Source organism: Alligator mississippiensis, chromosome 6 (genome assembly GCF_030867095.1).
Source record: "Alligator mississippiensis isolate rAllMis1 chromosome 6, rAllMis1, whole genome shotgun sequence".
NCBI classification, from domain to species: Eukaryota; Metazoa; Chordata; order Crocodylia; family Alligatoridae; genus Alligator; species Alligator mississippiensis.
In genome coordinates this window covers 27,692,744-27,715,481 of record NC_081829.1, presented here as the reverse complement: position 1 = coordinate 27,715,481, position 22,738 = coordinate 27,692,744, and the positions used below count along the sequence as shown (strand labels likewise).

The 22,738-nt window shown below is 46.4% G+C and overlaps 1 protein-coding gene and 1 long non-coding RNA gene across 2 annotated transcripts in view; one reads left to right on the top strand and one right to left on the bottom strand.

Annotated features, from left to right (window-relative positions):
• The window catches only part of LOC102559938 (dual specificity protein phosphatase 13), a 39,381-nt gene extending 32,249 nt beyond the window's left edge, over positions 1–7,132 (top strand). Inside the window, exon 4 of the mRNA XM_014601384.3 lies at positions 6,686–7,132. Coding sequence (XP_014456870.3) covers positions 6,686–6,906 — 221 coding nt within the window. The 3' untranslated portion in view covers positions 6,907–7,132. The remainder of the gene's footprint in view (positions 1–6,685) is intronic.
• The window catches only part of LOC132251142 (uncharacterized), a 59,696-nt gene extending 42,457 nt beyond the window's left edge, over positions 1–17,239 (bottom strand). Inside the window, exons 1-2 of the long non-coding RNA XR_009462997.1 lie at positions 16,871–17,239; positions 12,515–12,778 (exon numbers count right to left, since the gene is read on the bottom strand). This is a non-coding gene — a long non-coding RNA (uncharacterized LOC132251142). The remainder of the gene's footprint in view (positions 1–12,514; positions 12,779–16,870) is intronic.
• Positions 17,240–22,738: the final 5,499 nt, after the last annotated feature.

Below are 22,738 nucleotides of genomic sequence, written 5' to 3'. Positions count from 1 at the left end.
TCCACCCAGGAAGAGCACGCACCAACTGCAGATGCTTCCTCAGCCTACCAAAGGGTTTTTAAACCCAAAAGCCTGCTAAGATATATTTCTCCAACTATTCAGCTGGTGTAATAAAAGATATCAGAGGTACCCTCAACTGGTCCGTGCTGGGGCCAGGACCCAAAGGAGGGTCAAAGGGCTGTGGGGCCCACCGTGAGGAATGCCCAGAGCAAGAGGCTCGAGATTCCGACTGGCCTGAAGGTGAGGCTAGGGCCCAGGGGGGAGCCAAAGGACCCAGAGAGGGGACCACAGCTAGAGGGGATGAAGGATACAATGCGCGAGGCATGGGCTGCAGTGTACAGGAGTTATGGAGTTGTGGAATGGATGTCACCCCAAGACACCTAAATGGGAAGCTTCCCACCTGGGAAACATCTGAATCAGTTTTCCATCAAGGCATGGCAAGAAAAAAAAGGGGGGTGGGCGGTTGGCCCAGAAATAGGTGGGTGGGTAGAGATCTAACTGGCACCGGGAAGGCCCCCTGTTACAGGCTACCATCCTTGCTGGTTTCATCCTGCTGCACCTTAACGCACACACAAAGTCACACATGTCACGAGTTTTGCTTTGAACAGTTCGAGGTGCAGTTTCACAGAAACCCCTGCACCTATCTCCTTGAAACCTTGCAGGCTTCATGGCCTGTTTTCATCCCACTCTGCCTTAATACACACATATGACATGAGTTTTGCTCTGAACAGTTTGAGGTGCAGTTTCACAAAAACCTCTGTACCTATCTGCTGGAAACCTGGCAGACTTCATGCCCTTAGAAGGGGGTACCATCCCTGCAATATTCATCAAAATCAGGCAAGAAATGACAAAGTTATAAGCATTTTAGTGATTCCCCATTATAACATATGGCCGACTCACCAAAACAGTGTCAAAACGCCAAAACAAATTCAGCTGAATAAAAACAGGACAGTGATCCAAAACACCAAAACAAATCACTGTCCCTCCAAAACAGCCAAATCATAGCCATTTTGCACAGCCCTAATAGATGTTGCATTGCTTGTTGAATGATGACTGCAATATAATTATAAATCAGTACAATTTCTTTTTGGAGCACATATTTTTTGAAACAGGGTATAAGCAAAGCTAAACAACTTCCACTTGGGATGTGGGTTCTGCTGCTAATTTAAAAGGTCTGCAAAGACCAGAGCATGCAAGTATGTACACGTAGTCTCATTTTAGGTTGTATTTTGTAAATGTGTGCGCAGTTCATTGTAGTGAGTTCAGATTGCCACTTGCCCCATTTCTATGAACTGCTCTCAGGTAAGGCTGTAAACCTGTAAGAAGAGCTAAACAGCAATATGGATTTTGTTTCCTTACTCAGGTTTAACATTCATTTGTTTGCTGCAAATATCATACAGTAAATTAAAATCCTCTTTCATTAGAGCAATTTTACATTAATTAAACTATTTCATATGAATGGTTTATCTGCAACAAATAGCCACTTTATTGTTACCATACAGCATTTATCATCATCTCTGTGTTCTGAGAAACAAAGGATAAAAACCCAGAAAAGATCTTTCAGAAGTAAAAGAGAAAAAAACACTTTAATCTGCATATTATGAGGATAGATGTTTTAGAAAGCCAAGCACATTAGATCTAGAACAGGGGCAGGCAATTATTTTGGGCAGAGGGCCACTTACCCAGTTTTGGCAAGCTGTCGAGGGCCACATGTGTAGCCCCACCTCTTGATAGGTGCCCTGCCCCCCAGTCACCATCTTGTGACTGGAAGTCCTGCCCCCTGCCCCCTGCCACCAGAAGTCCCTCCCCTTGCCCCTGGAAGTATTCCTTTCAGCAAGGGGTTTTGCCATCTCAGAACCACAAAAATACCAAATAATATTCTAAAAAGTGAACATCTACAACATTCATTAATTTGATTTCAAACAATATTTTTGTTCAGGTTCACGTGTGTTTGTGTAGTGTACATAGAGGTGACTGTATATAATAGCTTAAAGTGAAGTCTTACTCTTGTATATTATGGGGGGCTATAGGTTTGTGGGGGACTGTGGATGTGTGGGTATATGGGGTGTGGGGAAGGGTGTGGGTATGCCTGTGGGGGCTGGATAGGCACAGGAGGTGTGGGTGTGGGGTGAGGGAGCATGTGGGTGTATATGTGGATATATGGGGTGTGAGTGGGTATAGGGTTTGTGGAGGACTGTGTGTGAGGGGGTGTGGCTGTGGGGGTCTGCATGTATGGCAGTACAAGGGGGTATGTGAGTGTATGTGTATGGTGAGGTGTGTGCGTGGGACTCACCCCATGAACACACACACACCCTGGTACCAGCGTGGGCCCATGTTTCCCAGTCAGGCAATGCAGCCAGGAGCCATGTGGTGCCAGAGCAATGCAGGGGCAGGAAAGGAGGGAAATGGCTGGCAATGGGGAGGGGCTGGGATGCTGCGTTCATGTTGAGGCTTCCCGAGTTCTACTGTCACTGGTTCCTGTCATCTTTGACAGGCAGCCAGGAGCAGATAAATATTTTCTAAATTTTTTAGGGGCCACAGAGGCCGGATAGAATGGCCTGGCAGGATGTATCTGGTCTGCAGGCTGTATTTTGCCCACACCTAATCTGGAACAAATCAATGGCTGGTTTAGAGTCTTGCTAGAGGGTCTTCAAAAACTAAACTGGTGACTGAAAAGGAATCATAGAGAGTAAGTATGAAAAGGCACCTGTCTGGTCAGGCTCTAGACCAGGGTTGCCAAGATAATTATAAACTGATAATCCTGACACTTTTTATTGACAACAAAACCTTTTTTTTTATTGACACATTTTTGCTGATATATGTTTTACAACACTTTTGCCAGGCCATAGATGGCAGTTAGAAGGGCTAGGATTCAAATTTAGGGATTTAACACCAACCATAGTGAAAAAAAGTTTGGTTGTCAGTAAAAAGGTTCCAGATTTTCAGGAAAAAAATTGGGGTTGGCAACCCTGGCAACCCTGCTTGACTGCAGCAATGGTTTTACACTGTGCTGACTCCAAGCTAGGGGTCCCCTACTGACCACTTCCTCTGACAAGCCCAACTGTTCCCCATATCATGCTGCCCCCCCCAGAACACCCCTCAACTGACCCCCCACTGACTCCACTCTGCACAACCTCCCCCCCCAAATCCCAGCCCCACAGCTCTGTCCATCCCAGCCAAACCACCTTCCTCTCTGTCCTGCTCAGCTCAAGGTCATGTGGATATGCATACCTTTGAGGGGAGCACAGAACAGTCATTACAGGCAGGTGAAGGCTGGGATATGTAGCAGCAGCACATGGCTGCTGTGAGAGAAGGACAGAGGCTATGAAGGCTGCCACAGGCCAGAAAGCCCTGACAGATAGTTACCTGCAAGACATCAAGTTACTCTCCCACTTAAACATCAGATGGCACTGCTCAGCTCAACCTGTCAATCGATGTTGAATTTAGCCTCATTTCAACAGTGATGATAGATCTTCAAACAAGCTCACCATGTCTTAGCTTTTTATTGAAGGCTCCATTTGTTTAATGAACAGGGATAAAATTCTAATGATATAGCTTATATCAATATAGGCATGACCTGTCCACATCAATCCCCATGCTGCCATTTGCTGAAGCAAACAGGCTGTTACCTGTATTCTGCTGCTTAGTGGCAAAACACAATACTAACCACACATTAAGTGCAACTACCCTGGTTTAACTGCATATCTGTTTGTTTCTGATCCTGATACAATTTACTCCCATGTAGAAAACCAGTGTAAATTACAGTGGGGTACGTAACTGTCTGGTCATGCCCTCAGTCATAGCTTAGCTGTGTCAGTACAGGTTGAGCTGTAAAATGGGAAGAGTAAGATGAGACCTATCAACTCAATAGTGGATAGATCTCATCTTGTGAGTGCTAATGGTTGCATAGCTCCTTGAAAATCAGTTACATGATAACTGCAAAGATCTGATCCAGCAGGAAAAAATAAATCATTATTTGGCTCAAATTAGTTCTCCAAATCTAGACATGAAAAGAAAAATTGTGGTAACACAAGCAGCAGCTGCTTTATTTTTTTAAATGCAAGAACACACGTTCTAAAGCCTATCTATTATCAGCAGAACTAAGCTTTTGTTACTTCCTGGTAGCCTATATTTGTCCCTTTCTTTCTGTTAAAGACATGTATATATTTAAGGACTGAGCTCAGGTTTCCCACACTGGGATAATGAAAGGTGGCTGTGTCACCACACATATTGTAGAATTAAAACATCACCAAACCTGCTGACCAGAAACAGCTTTTAAAAACACATCCACACTTCCATTCTGGACATGAACTGTGTGATCATCATCAAGCAAAATGGGAATGGTTGCTACAACTCCTTAAATAAATGCTCCATCACAAAGGAAATGGGATATGAGATGAAAAGCAATGGACAAAGTACTTGTTATTAACAAGCAGAAAGACAGGCACAGCAGTCAGGGAGGGTTTGGCTGGCTATGAAGATATCAGCCAACAAGAATAGCTTTGCCCTGATCCTTGATAATAGAGGAACTAAGATGCTGGAGGCACAAACAAAACAGTTATATACACCCTGAGAAAACACTTGGATGCACATCCTCTAATATCCCTACATTTCTGAGGTTGGCAACAACTGAGAGATTTGTACTCTGCCACCTAAGAGAGACAAAATGGGATTTTTTTTATACTCCACTGAGATCAGTGCTTCCCTCTTGCCTTTTGAATATAACTTGTAATATATTCTAACTGTATCTAACAAAGCTGGGGAAAGAGTGCTTAGCTAGAAATTTGCTTAAAGTTTTCTCTGTCAAAAATGAAGATGTCTTTATGAACATTTTTCTTTTTCTGAAATATTTCAAATGAATGATATAGAATTGTATTCACAGTGAAAAACCTCCCATGGTTTATCAACTGTCTCCAACTGCAATTGGATACAGATCCATTTATAACTAAATTAAGCAGTCACATCTGGCCCTGGTCAGCTGTGACCCAAACTTTAGGGTTAACCAAAGCCAATTAGTTGCCTTTGTGAAATAAGTAGGTCTCAGTCAAGCCTTCTCAAAATTCCCATCCCGTCCCCATTGGTTTCAGCTAGGATCTGTGTGATGATTGACTGCTAGTCATAAAGTTGCACTCTCTACCCTGAATGGAGAACAACAAAGATCACACTTAGCAGGACTGGCCTGTTGTTACTGGTTATAGCAGAGACAAACTTTTTCAATATTTTTGTCCAAATCTACTCTTTTGTTCAAGCAGAAATGTTTGAAGGCAGCATTATGATTTTGACAATGTTTTCAATGCGAGTATTTCTCAGGTCTGGGGTGGACTCTGTTTACTTCCAGGGATAGAGTGACAGACGGAGAGACAGAGAAAGAAAATGTGAGGCAGACACACAAAGATAGATCACTTGAACTTTTCAAGCCTACAATCATCTCCAGACAATTCCCTTTCAAAAAAATCCAGAGAAAAGGTTTGTTTTCATGCCAGTGCTGCAGAAAAGAAACAAGATGCTGAAATCTTAAAAGCTGTTGTAAAATGGAATTTTCATTTTGCAGCCAGCTTTATTAGCAATCTGGACAGAGACATCAAGCTCAGACCAGATGTGGAAAGTAATCTATCCTCTTATACCTAGAGAGGGTCTCTCCAGGGTAGGCCTGAGATTTACAATGCTGTACTTCACATAGTTTGCATGTTTCACATTGAGAACTGTGGGAAATTTAAGATATTCAGTAATCCAGTTTTAAAGCACAGAAAGGAAGATCTGGATGTGTCAGGGCAGTCCTTGCTATAAAAGAAAAAGTACTTCAACAGGTGTGGCCTACTTTCCTCATAAAAAAGAGATTTTGTAGCTTAAATTTTCACTCACAGTGAAGTCAATGAGATAGTCTGCACCTGTGAAAAGTCTTGACCTCAGTACTGTAGGACGATAAATAATAGAGCTGGCTAAACACTGGGGAAGTAGTTTGCTAATTTGTGTGTCCTTTTTGTTAGAAATTTTGAAATCAAACTTTTCAAGTAGCAAAAATAATCTCTTTCCCTTCTATACTCCTGTTAATGGAATGCTTTACTAACATGAACTACTTAAACCCTTACTTTCTGCTCATGTTTCCCTCTCAATTTTGCAACTCAGTGAGTTTTAATCAAGCTAAGCATTTCTCCCTTTGCCCTGGGTGAGGGGAGTGAAACAGAAAAGAGTGATGGGTTGGACTAGTACTTTGCAATAAGTCCTGAAGGACAACATGTGGTTGCACTGCCCCATTTGGTTCCTATTCAGTTCATCTTCCCTGCATGTTAATCTAGCTCCATTACCAGAAATAATACCCTTCAACCACTCCTCATTTACCTGCACAGTGTGGCAAGTACCAGACCAGAGGCAGCTACTTTCCAGCCTGCCCTACACAGGGTTTGGCACTGTGGGGGTTCTGTACAGTTTCATGTGCTTCCCTAATTCCTTGGGTGTGCCACCAGGCTGATAACTGAGCCACAGGACTCAACCCAAACCCCAAGGACAGAACAGAAATAGGAGTCTTTCAGTTCCTAACCATTTGAGAACACTCCTTCACAGGTACTGTTTCTAGTCTGCTCACTCAAGTCTATAACTCCTGCTTACAGTAAATTTTCCATCTAGGCTCTGTCTGGCTAAAATCATCAACTCTGACAGTGTAATTTTGATTCTTTTTTTTTTTTAGGCAAAGTATTGGTTCACTGCGCAATGGGGATCAGCCGATCAGCAACTCTTGTGCTTGCCTTCTTAATGATCTGTGAAAGCTTGTCCCTTGTGGATGCAATTCAGACTGTGCGTGAACACAGAGGGATCTGCCCCAATTCTGGCTTTCTCAGGCAACTTCGGGAGCTGGACATCCGATTAAGGGGAGAAAAGCTAGAACGAACAGACTCCTTCAGATTTTAGCTGCAGGTACATCTCCGGATTCCCAAACAAGGGAACTGGGTTGCCCCTTTGAAGACCGCATCTCTGCAAGATACATAAACCTGGAAGATACTGTAATTGTTTGGAGAACTCTATCTGGGACTTTCATTGCACAAGTCGCCAGAAAAAGGGGTCCTAGTTTATTTAAGTGACAATGTGCTTGCCAATTCAAAGACATATGAAATAAAGAGGCATTCAGTATGGTACATGAAGCAAAGACAGGGAACTTTTGTCTTGATTCAAAATTAAAGGATGCATGGCTAGCTTGGGCTAAGGACTTCATATACATGAGTGAAATTAAAAATAACATGAAGGGAACTAGTGTCCAAAAATCTAAACCATAGGACTTTACTAAGCAGAATATGACCAGGTTTGCATGAAAAAGGGCAAGTTTCCTAAAAGCGGCTTTTAAAACCTGCAAGTATAGTGTCAGCTCTACAGTGAATGAAAGGTTATGCAGTTGTATTGGAGTTACACTAGTTTATACAGCTGAGGATATAACCAATTCATTGGCATCTCCCTCCACTTACTAATCTTAGAAGAGTCATTAGGACTGCAACAAGACCTTGTGAGTTAGTCAGGGCTCCACTTACTCTGACAGCCTTACAAAGATCAGTGGGTCCTAATGAGTCAATATCAGAGGTCTCAAATCATGAGATAACAGCTAATTCACAACAGTCAGACCCCACAAAATATTGTAATCTCTGCTGTTATATTACAGAATTGTCATCTTTTCCATTTCTTGTCTTTCAATCGTAGTTACACTCTTCAAGCAACTGAAGGTTCATAAAACCTCAGCAATGGAGATAAGTGTTAGGGCTGTGCGAAGCTTTGGGTGCTGATTCAACTTGGAGGAGATTTGGCCCAATTCGTTGGCCAAATCTCTGAATCTGAATAGAATTAGGGGACCAATTAAAGGTCCAAATCATTTCAAAGCTCTCCAAATCGATTCAGGAAAGATTCGGAGAGCTTTGGCAATTTGGGCAGTCCCCAGTGCCTGCAGCAGGGAGCTGGACCCAGACTCCATGCTGGTAAGTAGGGGATGGGGGAGGGGAGGCTGGAGGTGAGGGGAGAGGACCATAGGGGGACCCCTGCCAGGCCCCATCCCCTGCCTGCTCCTCTGGGAGAGCGGGGGGGGGGCTCGTGGCAAACCCCCCCATGTTGCGCGGGGCAGTGGGGGGCAGCGGGGATCACCCCCCACCCAGCAGCACCCGGTCAGTGTGTGGGGGGGGGTTCCCAAAGAACCAGGAGCTGGGGTGGGCAGGGCAGCCATTGTTGGGGCTGGGAGAGAGGGCGGGGGATGGGGCCTGTGTGATTTGGAGATTTGGCTGATTTGGCAGCAGCTGCATGGCCAAATCAGATTCAGCCGAATTGATTCGGGACAGTGATTCGAATCACTGAATCAAATCACTGTCCCCCGAAGCGGCCAAATCTGAATGTGAAGTGAATACTAGCCACTTCGCACAGGCCTAATAACTGTTGCTTTGCTTCCCATTTCACAGGTGGAGAAATGAGAGAGAAAATAAGCTGCCCACAGATGCAATAAAAATTAATAAGAATGCCAGGAAAGGACCCTAGATCTCCTGGTTCTTACTCCCACATTCTTATAACCTTCCCCATCTTTCTTTTTATAAGTACGGAGGCTAGAAACCAGACTCATCAGAGCAGATCAAACACGAGCAATGCTCATACCAAATCCAACACAGCAGCTCTGCATTTTGATTTCTCTTTTATGCCCAATTGGCCACGTTTAATCTCATGAAGAACTCAAAGCAGATATTTGCTGTGGTGCAGTTACAGCCCATACAGTACATTGTACATCGAAGATCCATGCCAGGGGCTGGGCTATGATGCTAGCCAGCTCTTTGAGTACCCTGGGCTGTAAGCTGTCAGGGCCGGGTGACTTGAAGGTATCCAGCCTCTCAAGGTGTTCCTTCACAAGGTAAGCATTGATGGAGGGTAAGGAATCTTCCTCACCCAGGCCTTCCTATCCTGTAATGGGCAGGGGCATCCCTTGGGACTGGTGAAAGACTGACACAAAGTACCCATTTAGCAAGTTGGCTTTTTCATGGGCGTCAGTTGTCAGTTGTCCCATCTGGTTTAGCACGGGTCCTATGTTGCCCTTGCTTTTCCTCTGACTCCCCACAAATCTAAAAAAAGACTTTTTATTATCCTTGATACTTATAGCCAGTTGGAGTTCAGCCTCAGCCTTGTTTTTCCTGGTTTGCTCTCTACAGGTCTGGACCAGTTTGGAATATTCCTCCTTGGAGGTGGATCTAGTCCTTCCATCCTTTGTAGGTCTTTCTTTTTAGACGCAGGAGGTCTGCTAGTTCCCTGTAGAGCCACAGGGGCTGCTGTGCCCTTTTGCTGACTTTCCTCTGAGATGGAATAGGTTTTGCTTGTGCATCCAGGATCACTCCCTTGAGGAGCAACCAGTTTTCCTGAACTCCCCTCCCTTTTAGGTCATGGTCCCTTAGGGCCTCACTGAGAAGCTTCCCGAGCTTGTCAAAGTCAGCTTTCCTGAAGTTGAGGACTTCTGTATTGCTGACTGACTTGTCAGCTTTATAGTGAATGGTGAAGGTGATCATCTCGTGGTCGCTGTCACCCAGCTTCCCTTTTATCATTAGGTTGCTGATAAGGTCATCGCGCATTGCCAGTACCAGATCGAGCAGTGCTTTACCTCTCGTCGGTCCGTAGACTTCTTGCATTATCCACACACGTGAGAAAACTTTGTGACTGTTTGGATTTGGCCAAGCGCTCTTCCCATGAGATGTCCAGGTAGTTGAAGTCTCCCATGACAACCATGGGCTGGGAGCGTGCGGCCTTGGCCAATTCCCTGGCGAACTCCTGATCAAACTCTTGATCCTGGATAGGAGGTCTGTAATAGACTCCCACCATTGTGTCCCCTGTGCCGTGTTCCCCACAGATTTTCACCCAGAGGGTGTCCAGTCGTCCACCCTGGGCACCAATGGCCCAGTCATAGGTGGAGTCCCACAAGGTCTCTGTTATCCCTATGACATGATATTTATTTGTGTTAAGCAGGAGGACAAGTTCCTCCTATTTATTCCCCAAGCTCCTGGCATTCGTGTACAGGCAGGCAAGTGTCCCTTTGGGGGCCCCTGCCTTGCCCACAGAGCATTCCAGGGCTGGGGCAGGGGTGGGCTCCCTAGAGTGCCTTGGCCTGCTGGCTTTGCAAGGGTTGCTCAGTGGGCAAGCAGTGGCAGTAGTGCCCCCATCCCCCAGCGGGCTTAGTTTAAAGCCCAGTGGAGCAGGTCAGCCAGTCTGGCTGAGAGGAGCCTCCTCCCCAGCGGAGAGAGGTGGAGGCCGTCCCTTCCCAGCAGTTCACTGCCTCTCTTACCAAATACTGGAGATTGCTCTTTGCCTTGGACTCTCATTAGGGTCAACTCTTGAAGCAGACTCATCTCAAGTGGGAAGTGAACACTTGAACTGGCTAGGATACCTGGAGGAGATAGTTGCCTGCCTGCTGTTCAGTCTGGTTGTGCCAGGACTGGTGCAATAAAGCAAACTACATTTTTAATATACTCAAATTCTGTGACTCTATTTTACCTCCATTAGGAAGCCAGCCTTCAAGGTCTCAGATAGCCACTACCTCTTCATAGAGTGACATACTTTCATAAGGGGAACAATGGGGTTAGCACATAATAGTGATTTTAGAAACAGAGGAGGGAGTGTAAACAATTATTATCTAGTAATAATACTTTGGTAATAATAATTTGGTAGCACCCCTGTTGGGAACCATTGTTGAACTGCCTCAGTTTATCTCAGTGCTTCTTAATACTTCAATGTTATTAGTAGATCATAATTTAAAAAAAAAAAGCACAGGTTGAATTCCATCTTCTCCTGCAAGAGAACAAATGGAGGAAAAAAACCACGAGCCAAAACAGTCAGTAACACCTAAATGAGAGTGGGGAAGAAAGAGAGAGAGGAAAATTTTTCTGGTCTCAGTAGCTAGACAAGGGGTGGGCAAAATCCAGCCCATGGGTTAGATCCAGCTCACCAAGGGATTTTGTCCAGCCTGTGGAAGGTCCCTCAGTCCTGCCCAGCCCAGGCACAGGGAGCAGCCCAGGTTGTGGTGGGTGCAGCTGGTCCTGCCGCCCCTGGGTGCGCAGTGGGGCTGGGGTGGTGCGGCAGCTGAACTCACTTCCCAGCAGCCCTGGTGGTGGTGGTTTTTTCTGGCTGCCATTGCCATTGTCTGGACCCAGCCCTGCTGCCCAGGCACCCCAGCAAATTGGCCCCACCATCCACTGCCTGAGGCAGGACCCATGTGGACAGGGTGCACAGCCAGGTAGATGGGATAGGGCCATGGGCAAGCAGGGAGCTGTATCCAGAGATGGGACTGGGATTTTGGGGTGGTGATAGTGTGGGGCCGGGGCTGGAGCAAAGCCATGATCCGCTGCCACCATGCCTCTGTGACAGGCACAGGTTCTGTGGGCAAGGGCATACAAGGAGCAGGTGGCAGCTCTGCCCTGGCCCCACATTGTCACTGCCCCAAGATCCCAGCCCCGGATGCAGCTCCCTGTCTGCCTGCAGCCCCATCCTGTCTGCCTGGCCATGCACCCTGCCCACACGGGTCCTGGCCAGTCTCCATGAAGACTCCAGAATTGTGGGGTGGTTACAGCATGGGACTGAGGCCCCACAATCCTGGCCCCAGCCCTGCCTGCCCACCTGCCCCACCCCTAGATTCTGCTCCCTGCCTGCCCATGGCCCCTTCCTGGCTGAGCATAGAGCGGAGCTGTGATCTACTGCTCACACGTGCCAGTTCTGCAGGCAGGGGCATGCAGGGAGCAGATCATGGCTCTGCCCCGTCACCACCCTATGCAGGCAGGATGCAGAACCAGGTGGACAGGATGGGGATGCTTATGGAGTTTTGGTGAGCTGTTTCACATGGGCAACAGGCACTGAGTCAGTTGGTGACCAAAACTCCCTATGTGGCCCGCAGATCCAAATAACTGCCCACCCCTGAGCCAAACTGTTTTTAGTTACTGCCCTTGAGTCCCTCATCCCATTTTGCAGTAACTTCTAGGTGCTTCAGGGCAACGTGTCTCTGTACTTCAAACCTGCATGTATTACTTCATAATTTCCCAATATAGTTTCCTTTTGTAGGTATTTTTATGGGCAAAAAAGGAGCTGCCCATCTGCATAGCATACCATAGCTGGGGAAGCATTAACAAAAGAAGCACATGATAGTGGCACACATGTAGAATTAGCGTTTTATGAAAATTAAGTAATCATAACCCTTCACCCCCTTGGGCTACACATGCCAGTAGTTTGTTGCCATTGCACTTAGTTACACTATAGGAGTTTCATTAAGTACAGTTAGATTCAGGGCTAAGAAAATCAAACTAACATAGTCAGTGGTTCCAGATTTATTCCCACTTGTTGGACTCCAGATCCAGTGGACAAAACTTGCTCATTTAAGTGGTCTTTCAGGTAACTGGCTTGCAAACTCAGCTTTGATCTGAGAAGTTCGGCTGTGTTCTTTCTGCCACCAGTTCCCACCAGTAACAAGGAGTTTGATATTGAAACTCAGCTGGCAATTCGGCTGATCATGGAAAAGAGTCCTACTTACCCTCCCCACAGATATACTTGTGCAAAGAGTCAGTCCTCCTCACCAGGAGGAGGTGAGCCTGGCTGTGAAGATGCTCTTCCCTCTCTTTGCCAGGTGGATCTCATCTCTTCCTAGCGATCCTTCTTCTTGGATTGAAGGATCTTCATCCTCCATGAGAGTGTCTGAGAGTTGTGCTGAGTTGCTCTTTGGTATGTAGATTAAGTAAAATTCCTTCCTAGAGGTGTCACATGGCAGCCAGGGAGGTAAAAAATCTTTCTGGTTGTTCTGAAATGAAGTTTAAAATCCAAAATTGGCTACAATTCGGCATCTTCCATGTTTCAGGGATGTACTTGGTAGCAAAATTATAACTTTTATTAGACCACCTAGGAAATCACAAGAAAAAACTGGACCCAGAGGGACAGCTTTCCATCTCTAGCTCCCTCTGTGCAAAAATGAAGTTTATTTCCTACCTATGGGATATTTTACCATCTATACTTTTCCCAGAGCCTGATGAAGGACCTTTGAGTCCAAAAGCTTGCAGAAAACAACAGTTATCTTGTGATTTCCCAGTTGGTCTAATAAAAGGTATCATTTTGGAACCAAGAGTTCTAGATTTTTGTATTTCTTCTCATCTCAGACCAACATGGCTACCAAGTACATCCCTGGACTAAACATAGACATTGGATTTATGACGCATTATAACCCGCTTAACATCTGACTCCCAAAATACCTCTCCACTTTTACCTGCTACATTCATCCCCTTTCTCCCCCTCCCCATCTGTCTCTTACCCACTGACTCGTCACTTTATAACTTTGCTGATTGTCCTTCTTACATGCAGACCAGCCTCTGGCCTCTTTACTGTTCTTTCCATCCAGAAAGACCACACACACCAACTGCAGATGCTTCCTCAGCCTGCCAAAGGGTTTTTAAACCCACAAACTTGCTAAGAAAAATGTTTCTAACTATCTAGTTGGTCTAATAAAACGGTATCATACATACACAGAGACCCACCCCCAACACAGACAGCCCTCTGCCCTTCCCCTCCACCTCCCACAGCCACCCATAGCTGTTTCATGCCCTCCCCACCACCCGTTACACTCACGTGCAGGGAGCTGCTGCCCAGCCGTGCCTGTGCTGAGCAGGGAGTGCCGTGCCGTGTCTCTGTGGGCAGGCTGCGGCCCTGGGAGGGGTAGTTCAGCTGCGGGGGAGCTAACATGAATTTTGGGAGCTCTAGCCCTCAAGGCTCTCCCAGTACCACAGCCCACAAAATGCAGCATGCCGCAGTGCTCCTGGCCCAGCTGGCCCAGCCCCAACCACCTTCCAGGTAAGGCAGGGCTCTCCCAGTCTGGCTTGGCCTCCTCCCCCCAGACACGGCACCACCTGGCCCCCAGGCACGGCTTTTCAGGAAAGACCCCAGCCCTTCCCCTCCTTCCCCAGACCCATTGGTGGAGGAGGGGCCCTGCTTCCAGCTGCCAGGGAAGCAAATGTGAAAGCTGCAGTTTTAAACTTGGTACACAAAATGGGCGCGGAGTTTAAAACTGCAGCTTTCACTTCCTTGCTGGGAAGGATCCTGGGGCCCCGAATTGGAAGGGGCCCCATGGCACTTGCCCAGTTTGCCCATACATCGGTGTTGGCAGCAGGGGAGTAGCAAGCAGCAGCAAGAGCCAGCAGCAGGGGAGGGTGGGGGCAAGCAACCAGCTGCACAGGGATCGCAGCATAGGACAGGCCAGCCCTCCTGGTATTGATCTTCAGGATGCACCTGTTCCTGCCCAGGCCCTTTCCCTTGAATGGAAGGATTGAAAAGAACACAACCTGAGCCCTAGACCCCCCCCCCCCGCCATCACCCCCCCCCCCCTTGCACCCAGAGCCCTGTAGTCACTTTTGATTTGCGGAGGGTCTCCCCTGGAAGTATCATTGGTGTCCACATGGATGAGCAGCATAAGATAGTAGTCAGAGGGCCAGATGAGTCTTGGTAATCCCTCTGTGACATCTCAGATCCAGGCTCCAGACAAGCAGCAGACTTCCCAAGACAACAGATCAGGTCAGCAGGTGGCTCCCTCTGTCCCCCGCAGAAGTGAGTCTCCAACCACCACCACCCATCACTTCTTGGTGACAGTGGTCTCAATCCTTCCCACGTTGGGGAGGCTTGGCCTGTCCTCCTCCCTCTCTGTTGCTAGGGCTCCACATCTGTTCTCCAGATGAACTGGTGTAGATGTAAGTGAAGATTTCTGCTTGCTGCCAGAGGTCACAGGCTTCCAGCTTCCACCCACCTGGGAGTCCATGTCCAATCCCTTCTCTAGCACTGTTTCTTGCAGTTCTTCCTCCAGAGTCCCAGAGATCTCCTCCAGCACCAAATTGATGAATTCCTCATGGCAGAGGATGCTTCAGAGCCTCACCACCTCCTCCTGTAGCTCTGTTGCCTGTTCCCAGAGACACAGCAGTAGGAGGCACCGCTTACAGCACAGGCACCTCCTGTCCTGCCTCTCACTGGAAGGAATCTACAAGCTGCAGTCCCTACAATGCCAAACCCAGACCTGGGTGAAAGCCTCATTGGTGAGCAGGCCTGCCTGGACAGAAACCTCACAGGTGCAAGCAGAGGCAGTGACAGTGGCTCTGGCATTACAACATCCTCCAGCCATTTCCCTTGGTCTCTTAATCTGCCTTCTCTTACTGCCCTTCTTTCAAGCATACTTTCCCAAGCAAACGTGCCTGGAAACTGGCCTGTTTATTGTTCATTGGCCCCAAAAGGTTCCTTCTTCCCTGCTTCCTCACATCAAGCTGAAAGGCTATCCCCTCAAAAAGTGGGGGTAAATGTGACTTACAAACTGACCTGCAAACTGCCTACCCTGTTTGTATTGCCTACTTGCTGGCTCCTTGGTCACCAGCTCCCTGTTTGCTCAGGGAGCCCCTTTTATACCCTGCTGGGCCTGGACTGGCTCTGCCCCCTCATTAGGGCTTCTGTCAGGCCCAGGCAGCATTCACTCAGCAACTTGGCAGAGGGAGAAAAAAATTGTGGTGGGGGGGAGCTAAGCATGTGCGCACATGCATGCATGTTCCCGTCCAGGCAGGAAAGTTGGTAGAGGAAGGGGTGGAGGGAGAGCAAAGGGCCAGAGGAGGAGAGGGAGTATGGCTGGGACCGGGCAGGGATCGGGAGGGAGCTAAGCCAAGCCAAGCCAGGCCCAGGATTGGGACTGGGATCACAGCTGGGGCCCACTGCGCCCATGCAGCTGCCCCTTCCCCATGCCCAGGGTTGTTGCCCAGCACTGGTGCCCCCTGCATCAATGAATCCACTGCCCTCCAGCCCTACCCCTGCACTGCCTGAGGGGGCCCAGAGCTGAGGGCCAGAGCAGGGCCAGCCTCAGTTGTACTGCCAGGCCAGAGGTGACAGAGCCCCCAGGGCCCATGTCCCATACTGCCAGGCCCTGCACAGCTGGGGTGGGACAGGGCAGGGTTTGGGACGTAGCCATGGCTCATCTGGGGGGGCACTGGGAATGGTGGTAGCTCCTGCCACTACACTGATCCTGGGAGGCAGGGGGGGTGCATGCCCCTGGATCTGTGTGGGACAGGGTGGGCTGCTGCTGTGGGCTGGGGCCAGGGCAGCACTAGGCTGTTCCTGGTGGGAGGGGTGCTGCACTGTGCTTGGGGTGGGCAGCGGTGGCACTATGACTGGCCTACCTTACCGCCTGGCCCAACCAGCAGCAGGACACACATGGTGCCACGCCATGCCACCTTCAAAGCAGTGGCAGCGAGGCACAGAGGCAGGGAGCAGAGCCCAGCCCACAGCTGCAGCCCACCCTTGTCCCATGCACAGATCAGAGAGCCATGTGCCCACCGCACTGGCTCCCCCATGCTGTGCCTCTAGATAAGCTGCTGGGCTCCAATTGTCCCATGACCCAGCCCAGATGGGGCCCCATTCACAGTGAATGGGGCCCCCACTGGGCTGGGTTGCAGGACAAATCCCACAGTGCAGGAGGGAGCAGAGCAGGAATGATTTATCCCTACCCCTGCCCACTCCTTCCTGCACTGTGGGAGTCTCAATCTGCCCCACCCCCCTCCAAGCTCAGGCAGTCATAAAGAAAGTTGAGTAAAAGAAACTTATTCTCTGCCAAGCCAGCAGCAATCTTGGCTGTGCAGGGTATCTGAGTGTGAGCAACTGCCCCCTCCCCCTCCACTGCAGCAGCCTGCGGCCAGGCTGCCCTGGTGTTTGGGGGGGGCTGAGCCCCAGTATCCTTCCCCTTCCATAGCCTATGCTCAGCAATCATCAATCCCTCAGCCAGCAATACTCCCAGCTTCTCAAAGCACATGCCTCAAACACACACAGCCCACCAAACCAATGCTCAGCAAGCCAAAGGCACAGATAGCCCTGGATCACTTACCTTCCCTGGGCAGGATCTGGTACCTGGTGCCTGGCTTATCTTCCCCTTCCTCCTATTGCTCCCTGCAAACTGCCTACCCTGTTTGCAACCCCTGTTCACTGGCTTCTTGGTTGCTGGCTCCCTGGTCTCTCAGGGAGTCCCCTTTTATACCCTGCTGGGCCTGGACCAGAATGATTCACCAAATCCACTTCTAGAAAGGCTTCCTTGATAGCAAGAACATTTGGGGTTAAATTTCAGAAAAAAAGGATGGCATTTATACTAAAAGTGTGACATATTTTCACAAAAAAGTTTTTTTTTTTTCTTTTAAAAATGCCATTGTTTTAAACAACCCACCCCCCACCTTTCACTGGAAATATTTCAACCAGCAACCAGCTCCAGCTATGAGTTATTTGCTCAGCTCTAGTGACAATTGGCTGTTACCAGAACTATTCTGACACATTGTTTCAGAAAACATCTGTTTCTACTCTGACTCCTTTAACTTTCAGATGTGAATAACAAAAACTCATTTTCATGCCATGTCTTCCATCTCCAGTTGGCAACAGCCGCATGATTATGAAGTTATTGTTATGCTGGATGTTCTGTTTGTCAGTTTACATTTTCCTATCCTATCTATTTTTAACTGGTCATTAGTATTCCTTGGACCCTTTCCTATAAATCTTAAACATTTATAGCACATCTCAACAATTCATCAAATGGAGCCAACCTCCACGGAAAGGAAACCCAAACCACTTCCCCCCACTGAACCGAATGAGATTCACATTCATGTCTTTTAAACTTCAAACTCAACATTTTCCCATCTGCTCTCTATACACAACAGCACTTTTGCCCACAAATATTTTATTCTCCATTCATAACGTTTTATTTTCCCCCAGAGATTTCCTGATGCTTTTAGTCTGCTGGATTGATAGAAGATTTGGATTTGGATATTAAAGTTCACATTTCTCCCCCTCCATTGAGAAAAAAATTACCTAGGGAAGAAAGGGTTGAATGGCCACATTTTGATTACTGTCTCAACAGTTCCATGGAAGAATCCAAGGGTTGGGCCCATTGATTGTTGTTGAAACATGGTTGTTACCTACAGCCCCCAACTTGAACATGTCAGGCATCATTAATGAATGCCAACCCTTCCTGAAAGGATGGCCATCTCAAAGTAGTCACAAGGGGCAAACCTGTTCTGGCTTACAGGAAGCCACCACAACCTCAAATGGCATCTATCAGGCAAGAGGCTACCTCACTGTCATTCTGAGAACCAGACCTTGCAACAGACCCAGATGCCAGCTGTGCCCCCTCATCAATACAGTCCATTTAATCACTAGACCAAATAATATGGGATATAATATCTGAGGTTCATTCACCAGTATCTCCACCAATTTCATGTGTGTCACCACCTGGTTACAGCACCCGTCTGCTGTCTGCGTTGAACAGTTCCTCATATGTAAGAATGTGAGACAGAATATTGGACAGATCCCTACATGCAAGAGTGAATAAACACCAATCTGATACCAAGTCCAGAAAGATACAAAGGCCTGTGGCAGAACATGCCATCACTGAACTCAGGCAGCTGTGTTCTTAGGGAACAACTCTTTAAAAACTAATTTAAATGGGAAATTGCAGAACAATTCATCCACAGACTGGGCTACATTAAGAATGGTTTAAACAGGGACTATAGATTTTTATCCCATTACCTAGATTAGATTTTATGAAACCTTTGTTCCTACCTGTTTGCCTTACCCAGCACTGCGCCCCCTACCTTTCCCCCTCCCTTCCTGCCTTTTGTATTCGAATCACTCTCTCCATTTTATATAGTACTCTGCGCATGTCCTTTCACAACATCTGATGAAGTGAGCTTGAGCTCACAAAAGCTTATTCTATGCATATATATGTATGTATGTATGTATGTGTATATAGATATATATGTGTGTGTGTGTGCATGTGTGTGTAACTGATTTAGTTAGTCTATAAGGTGCAATTCCACTTTTTCTACTTTCTGCCCAATTATCAAATTTCCAAATCCAGCTACTAACTGTACCACAGACAACTTAAATGAAAGATATTTGAAAATTTACTTTCTTTACACTCTATACTATTTGTTGAATTTCATATCAATGTTTGGACAACACTTGGAAAAAAAGAATTCAGTCACACAACTTCAGCACTTATCACTGCGTATTGTTAGGGGACTGGGATTGCTTATGTAACTAAGTTCTTCATACATGGAATATTTCACAAAGCTTTGCTGTGTCAATTAACTGCGATCTGATAAAGTTCAAGGTGGTTTTGGTAACTATCCTAGAAACATTAGCTGAACTACAGCACTGCAGGAAGGAAGTTCTCCAAGGCTGTTAATTAAATGAATTCGGGGATAGCAGGAAAGGATTTATGAGATTATTATATTTTTATCCACAGTCCTCGAATTCCAACATATTCCAGGGGTCATCCCATGTTGCATCACAAGAGAAATCCCAGAATGCATTGAGCCTTTTGATAAAATGTTTCACCATTAGACAGTCTGCCTAGAATTAAGAACTACCATTTGAGGAAAGTGCAGAATGACTTGAACACAATGACCCAAAAAGGCAATAAATTAACATATACATATCAAGCATAATGTCAATTATCCAGAATTAGCTTCATCATCAATCTGTATAATCATTTTTTCTGGATAATCAAACACTATAATATGAAGTGCTGAGAACCGTACTTTAATTACTGTAGTATACACCAAATATTAAAAAACAAACAAACACAGCAATAAACTTATGCAATCAATGCTTTAACATCTTAAAGAACTAGTAAATAATGCAGATGGGCCTGAGCCACAAAAGTCAGATCCTAATCCATATTTCAAACCACCTGGGCTTCTTTGGGCCCAGAATTTTCTTTAAGCTTAACATGGCAATAGTAACAAATTGAAAATGTTGGATGCCAAGCCACATTTGAAATCAGAAAGACACACATGATACACCAGTTTGTAAATAGAACAAAAACTGTTGCACAGCCACCCCAACCAATCTAAAATTGTGTCACGCTCCAAAAGCAGGAGGTTGGTTTATAAATCATGAGAATTTGAGTTATTTTTATTTGCCTGTAAGGTTTATATTCACAGGCTTCTTTCTACTAGGGCTATAAGCTTACTTTAAAAAAAATGAAACCTGAGAGTCTTATATAATGGAGATGGAAATTTAAGAGACATACTATACCAGGAGATATAATAAGGTTACAAGACCTGGAACACTGCCAACCAGTATACCACAAAAATGTACTGATGCTGAAGTAGCTAAAAGAATATTCTTTTTCATTTACTTGACTACAACTTTAAATGAGAAATAAAGCTAAAGAATACAAATATAATGGCATTCGCTACTTCCATAATGTTGGGACTTGTATGGAATAGATTCTTTTGTTAGCTACCTTAAGCCTTGCTCTTTAGGAGGGACTGTCCTTGATGAAACATCAGTAACAATGAGACTGAGTCATATCCAAGATGATTCCTAACACAAAGTGGAAATTTGACCAGCTCCCAAGTCATAATGAATAAACCAATGAAACGTATTTGTGCATCAATTTGAAAGGAATCATTTACAAAAACAGGCACATCCAATCAATTTTTTGATATCTGGAAAGACCATATAATAATAAGTTTTATATAAGGCAGTCTTGGAAGAGGGATTTAGCTATAATATCCCATAAGATATTGTATGAATTGCCTGATCCTGAAGTTATCTTTTCAGGAGCATATATCAATAGATAAATGAATCTTCAGGTACAAAGTTGAGAGAAAATGATGTTTCACTTGGAACATTGTTTTATTTCTTACAAATGGGTTCCTTTGAAATATGCAATGCTCACCTTTAAAAACTAATTTACCATTTGCTTTTTAGGACAAAAATGGGAAATATAACACAAATAAACTTAATTCAGAGAAACTAAAAACCAAAATCTTGCTTAAATGCCAATAGAGATGGACTTAAAGACCACATATTTCTGAACTTGTGGAAGGGTGGAAGAAGAACATGCAACATGTTGGAAGATGTCACCTCCTCCCCCACTTTTATTTAAATAAATACTGGTATATGCAATCTGGACTATGGTACTGATCATCACTACATAGCTAAGGTACTCCTCAGTAAAGACTAAGAGAACTTTATTGTCATTGTTATATGATGTATAAGGCTTCAACTCTAAAGTTGCAAACTGGCTGGTGGCTGGCCAACCAAGTTCCCTTGCTTATAGAAACAGAAGAAATTTGAAAGGTGGATAGAGATGAGATGAACCCCTAAAAGGTCATTGCAATTGTAGCCCGGGTACACCCAGGGGTGTGCCCTGTCCACCAGTGGAAGGGATGGTGGTCAGACAAGTGTGCCAAGAGAGGGGCCTGCCACCTGGGAGCAGTTCCCTCTGCTCTCTATAGAGCCAGGCCAAGACAAAGCGCTCAACTATATACACATTTATTGCTACAATAAATAAATATGAATAAGAAACATTAAATATTTACAGTAAAATTGGTATGTGACACCTTATACAATAATCTGCAATTGATATATTGCACCACTTTGAGGGACTGCAAAAACATGAACCGGGTGATTCACAGCATATGCAATAATTAACCCCCTTGCACAGAAATAGCATTAACACTTTGGAACAGGTAAGTCAAGGCATCAACACAATAAACACATATGAACATCAACTTAGATAAACCCAGGTAGGTTGAGGTAGCAATCCTATTGATGTACACAGGCAACAATACAGGTAAGTTCCAATAATAGACAATAAACACATATAGGCAATGAAGACAGATAAACCCATATAAGCTCCCTTAAGGAGTACCCATAACTATATTAACCTCTACAGTACAAAACAACAACAATCACAAAATATGGGGGCACACTCAGCACCCTACAGGGTGTGCCCTGGAGCCCCTTCCCTTTAGGGCTCCGGGATGTGGACATACCTCCTTCCACAATGGAGGAGGGTGGAGGCTCCAGACCCTCCACTCCCAAGCCCACCTCCCCTGGGGGATCCACTTCCCCAGTAACTCCCGCTCCCGCTCTAAAGCAGCCAAGGCTCATCCCCTGGTTGCCAGTCCCATGAGGGCCTCTCTCCGGCAGAGTCTCCAGTTCCTCTCGATGGCCTGGTGCCCTGCACTGGGCACCCAGGGCACTCCCATAGGAGTAAGCCATTATTGGGGGGGGTTCTTTCCTTTCCTGGGTCCTGCTCTGGGCACCAGGGGTCTTTTAGTTTAATGTGGAGCCACACTGTGGGGCTCCAGCTACTCAGCCTAGAGCCAGGGCTAACTTGAGCAGCTTTGAGCTCCCAGGGCTGGCTCTCTGTGTGCCGGTGTGCACACTGGGTGGTGCCCGAGCAGCCTCAAGCTGCTTCCAGGACCAGCTTTCCATGCGCCAATCCACATACTGCCCACCCAACCACTTGGTGGGATCACAGACTCAAGCTGCCTCGAGCAGCTCCTAGAGCCTGAGCACCAGGCACCAATCTGCACACTGTCGAGGCTCAGGTGGGGTCCTGAGGATGGTTATCTCCAGAGCTCCTCTCTCCTTGCCATCCCTCACTGCATCTCTCTCTCCCCAGCGTGTCAAGCACGCTCTCCTTCTACACACTCCAGGGGCTCCACCTCCAAAGTTCTCTGGACCTGGCAGGGTGCAGTCTTGAACCAGGTCCAAACTGCTCCTTGCCCCCTCCCTTCAGGAAAAGGGCATGGCCTTGCTTACCCTGGCTTGCTTCTGAGTGGCAGATGGGCTCCACTAATCGGAATTACAAAATCTTGAGCCCAGATCTCATCCAGAGCTCAAAAGATAAGTCTGGTACACAATTAAATACTTTTTACTAAAAGAAAAAGGAGTTCCCTGTGGT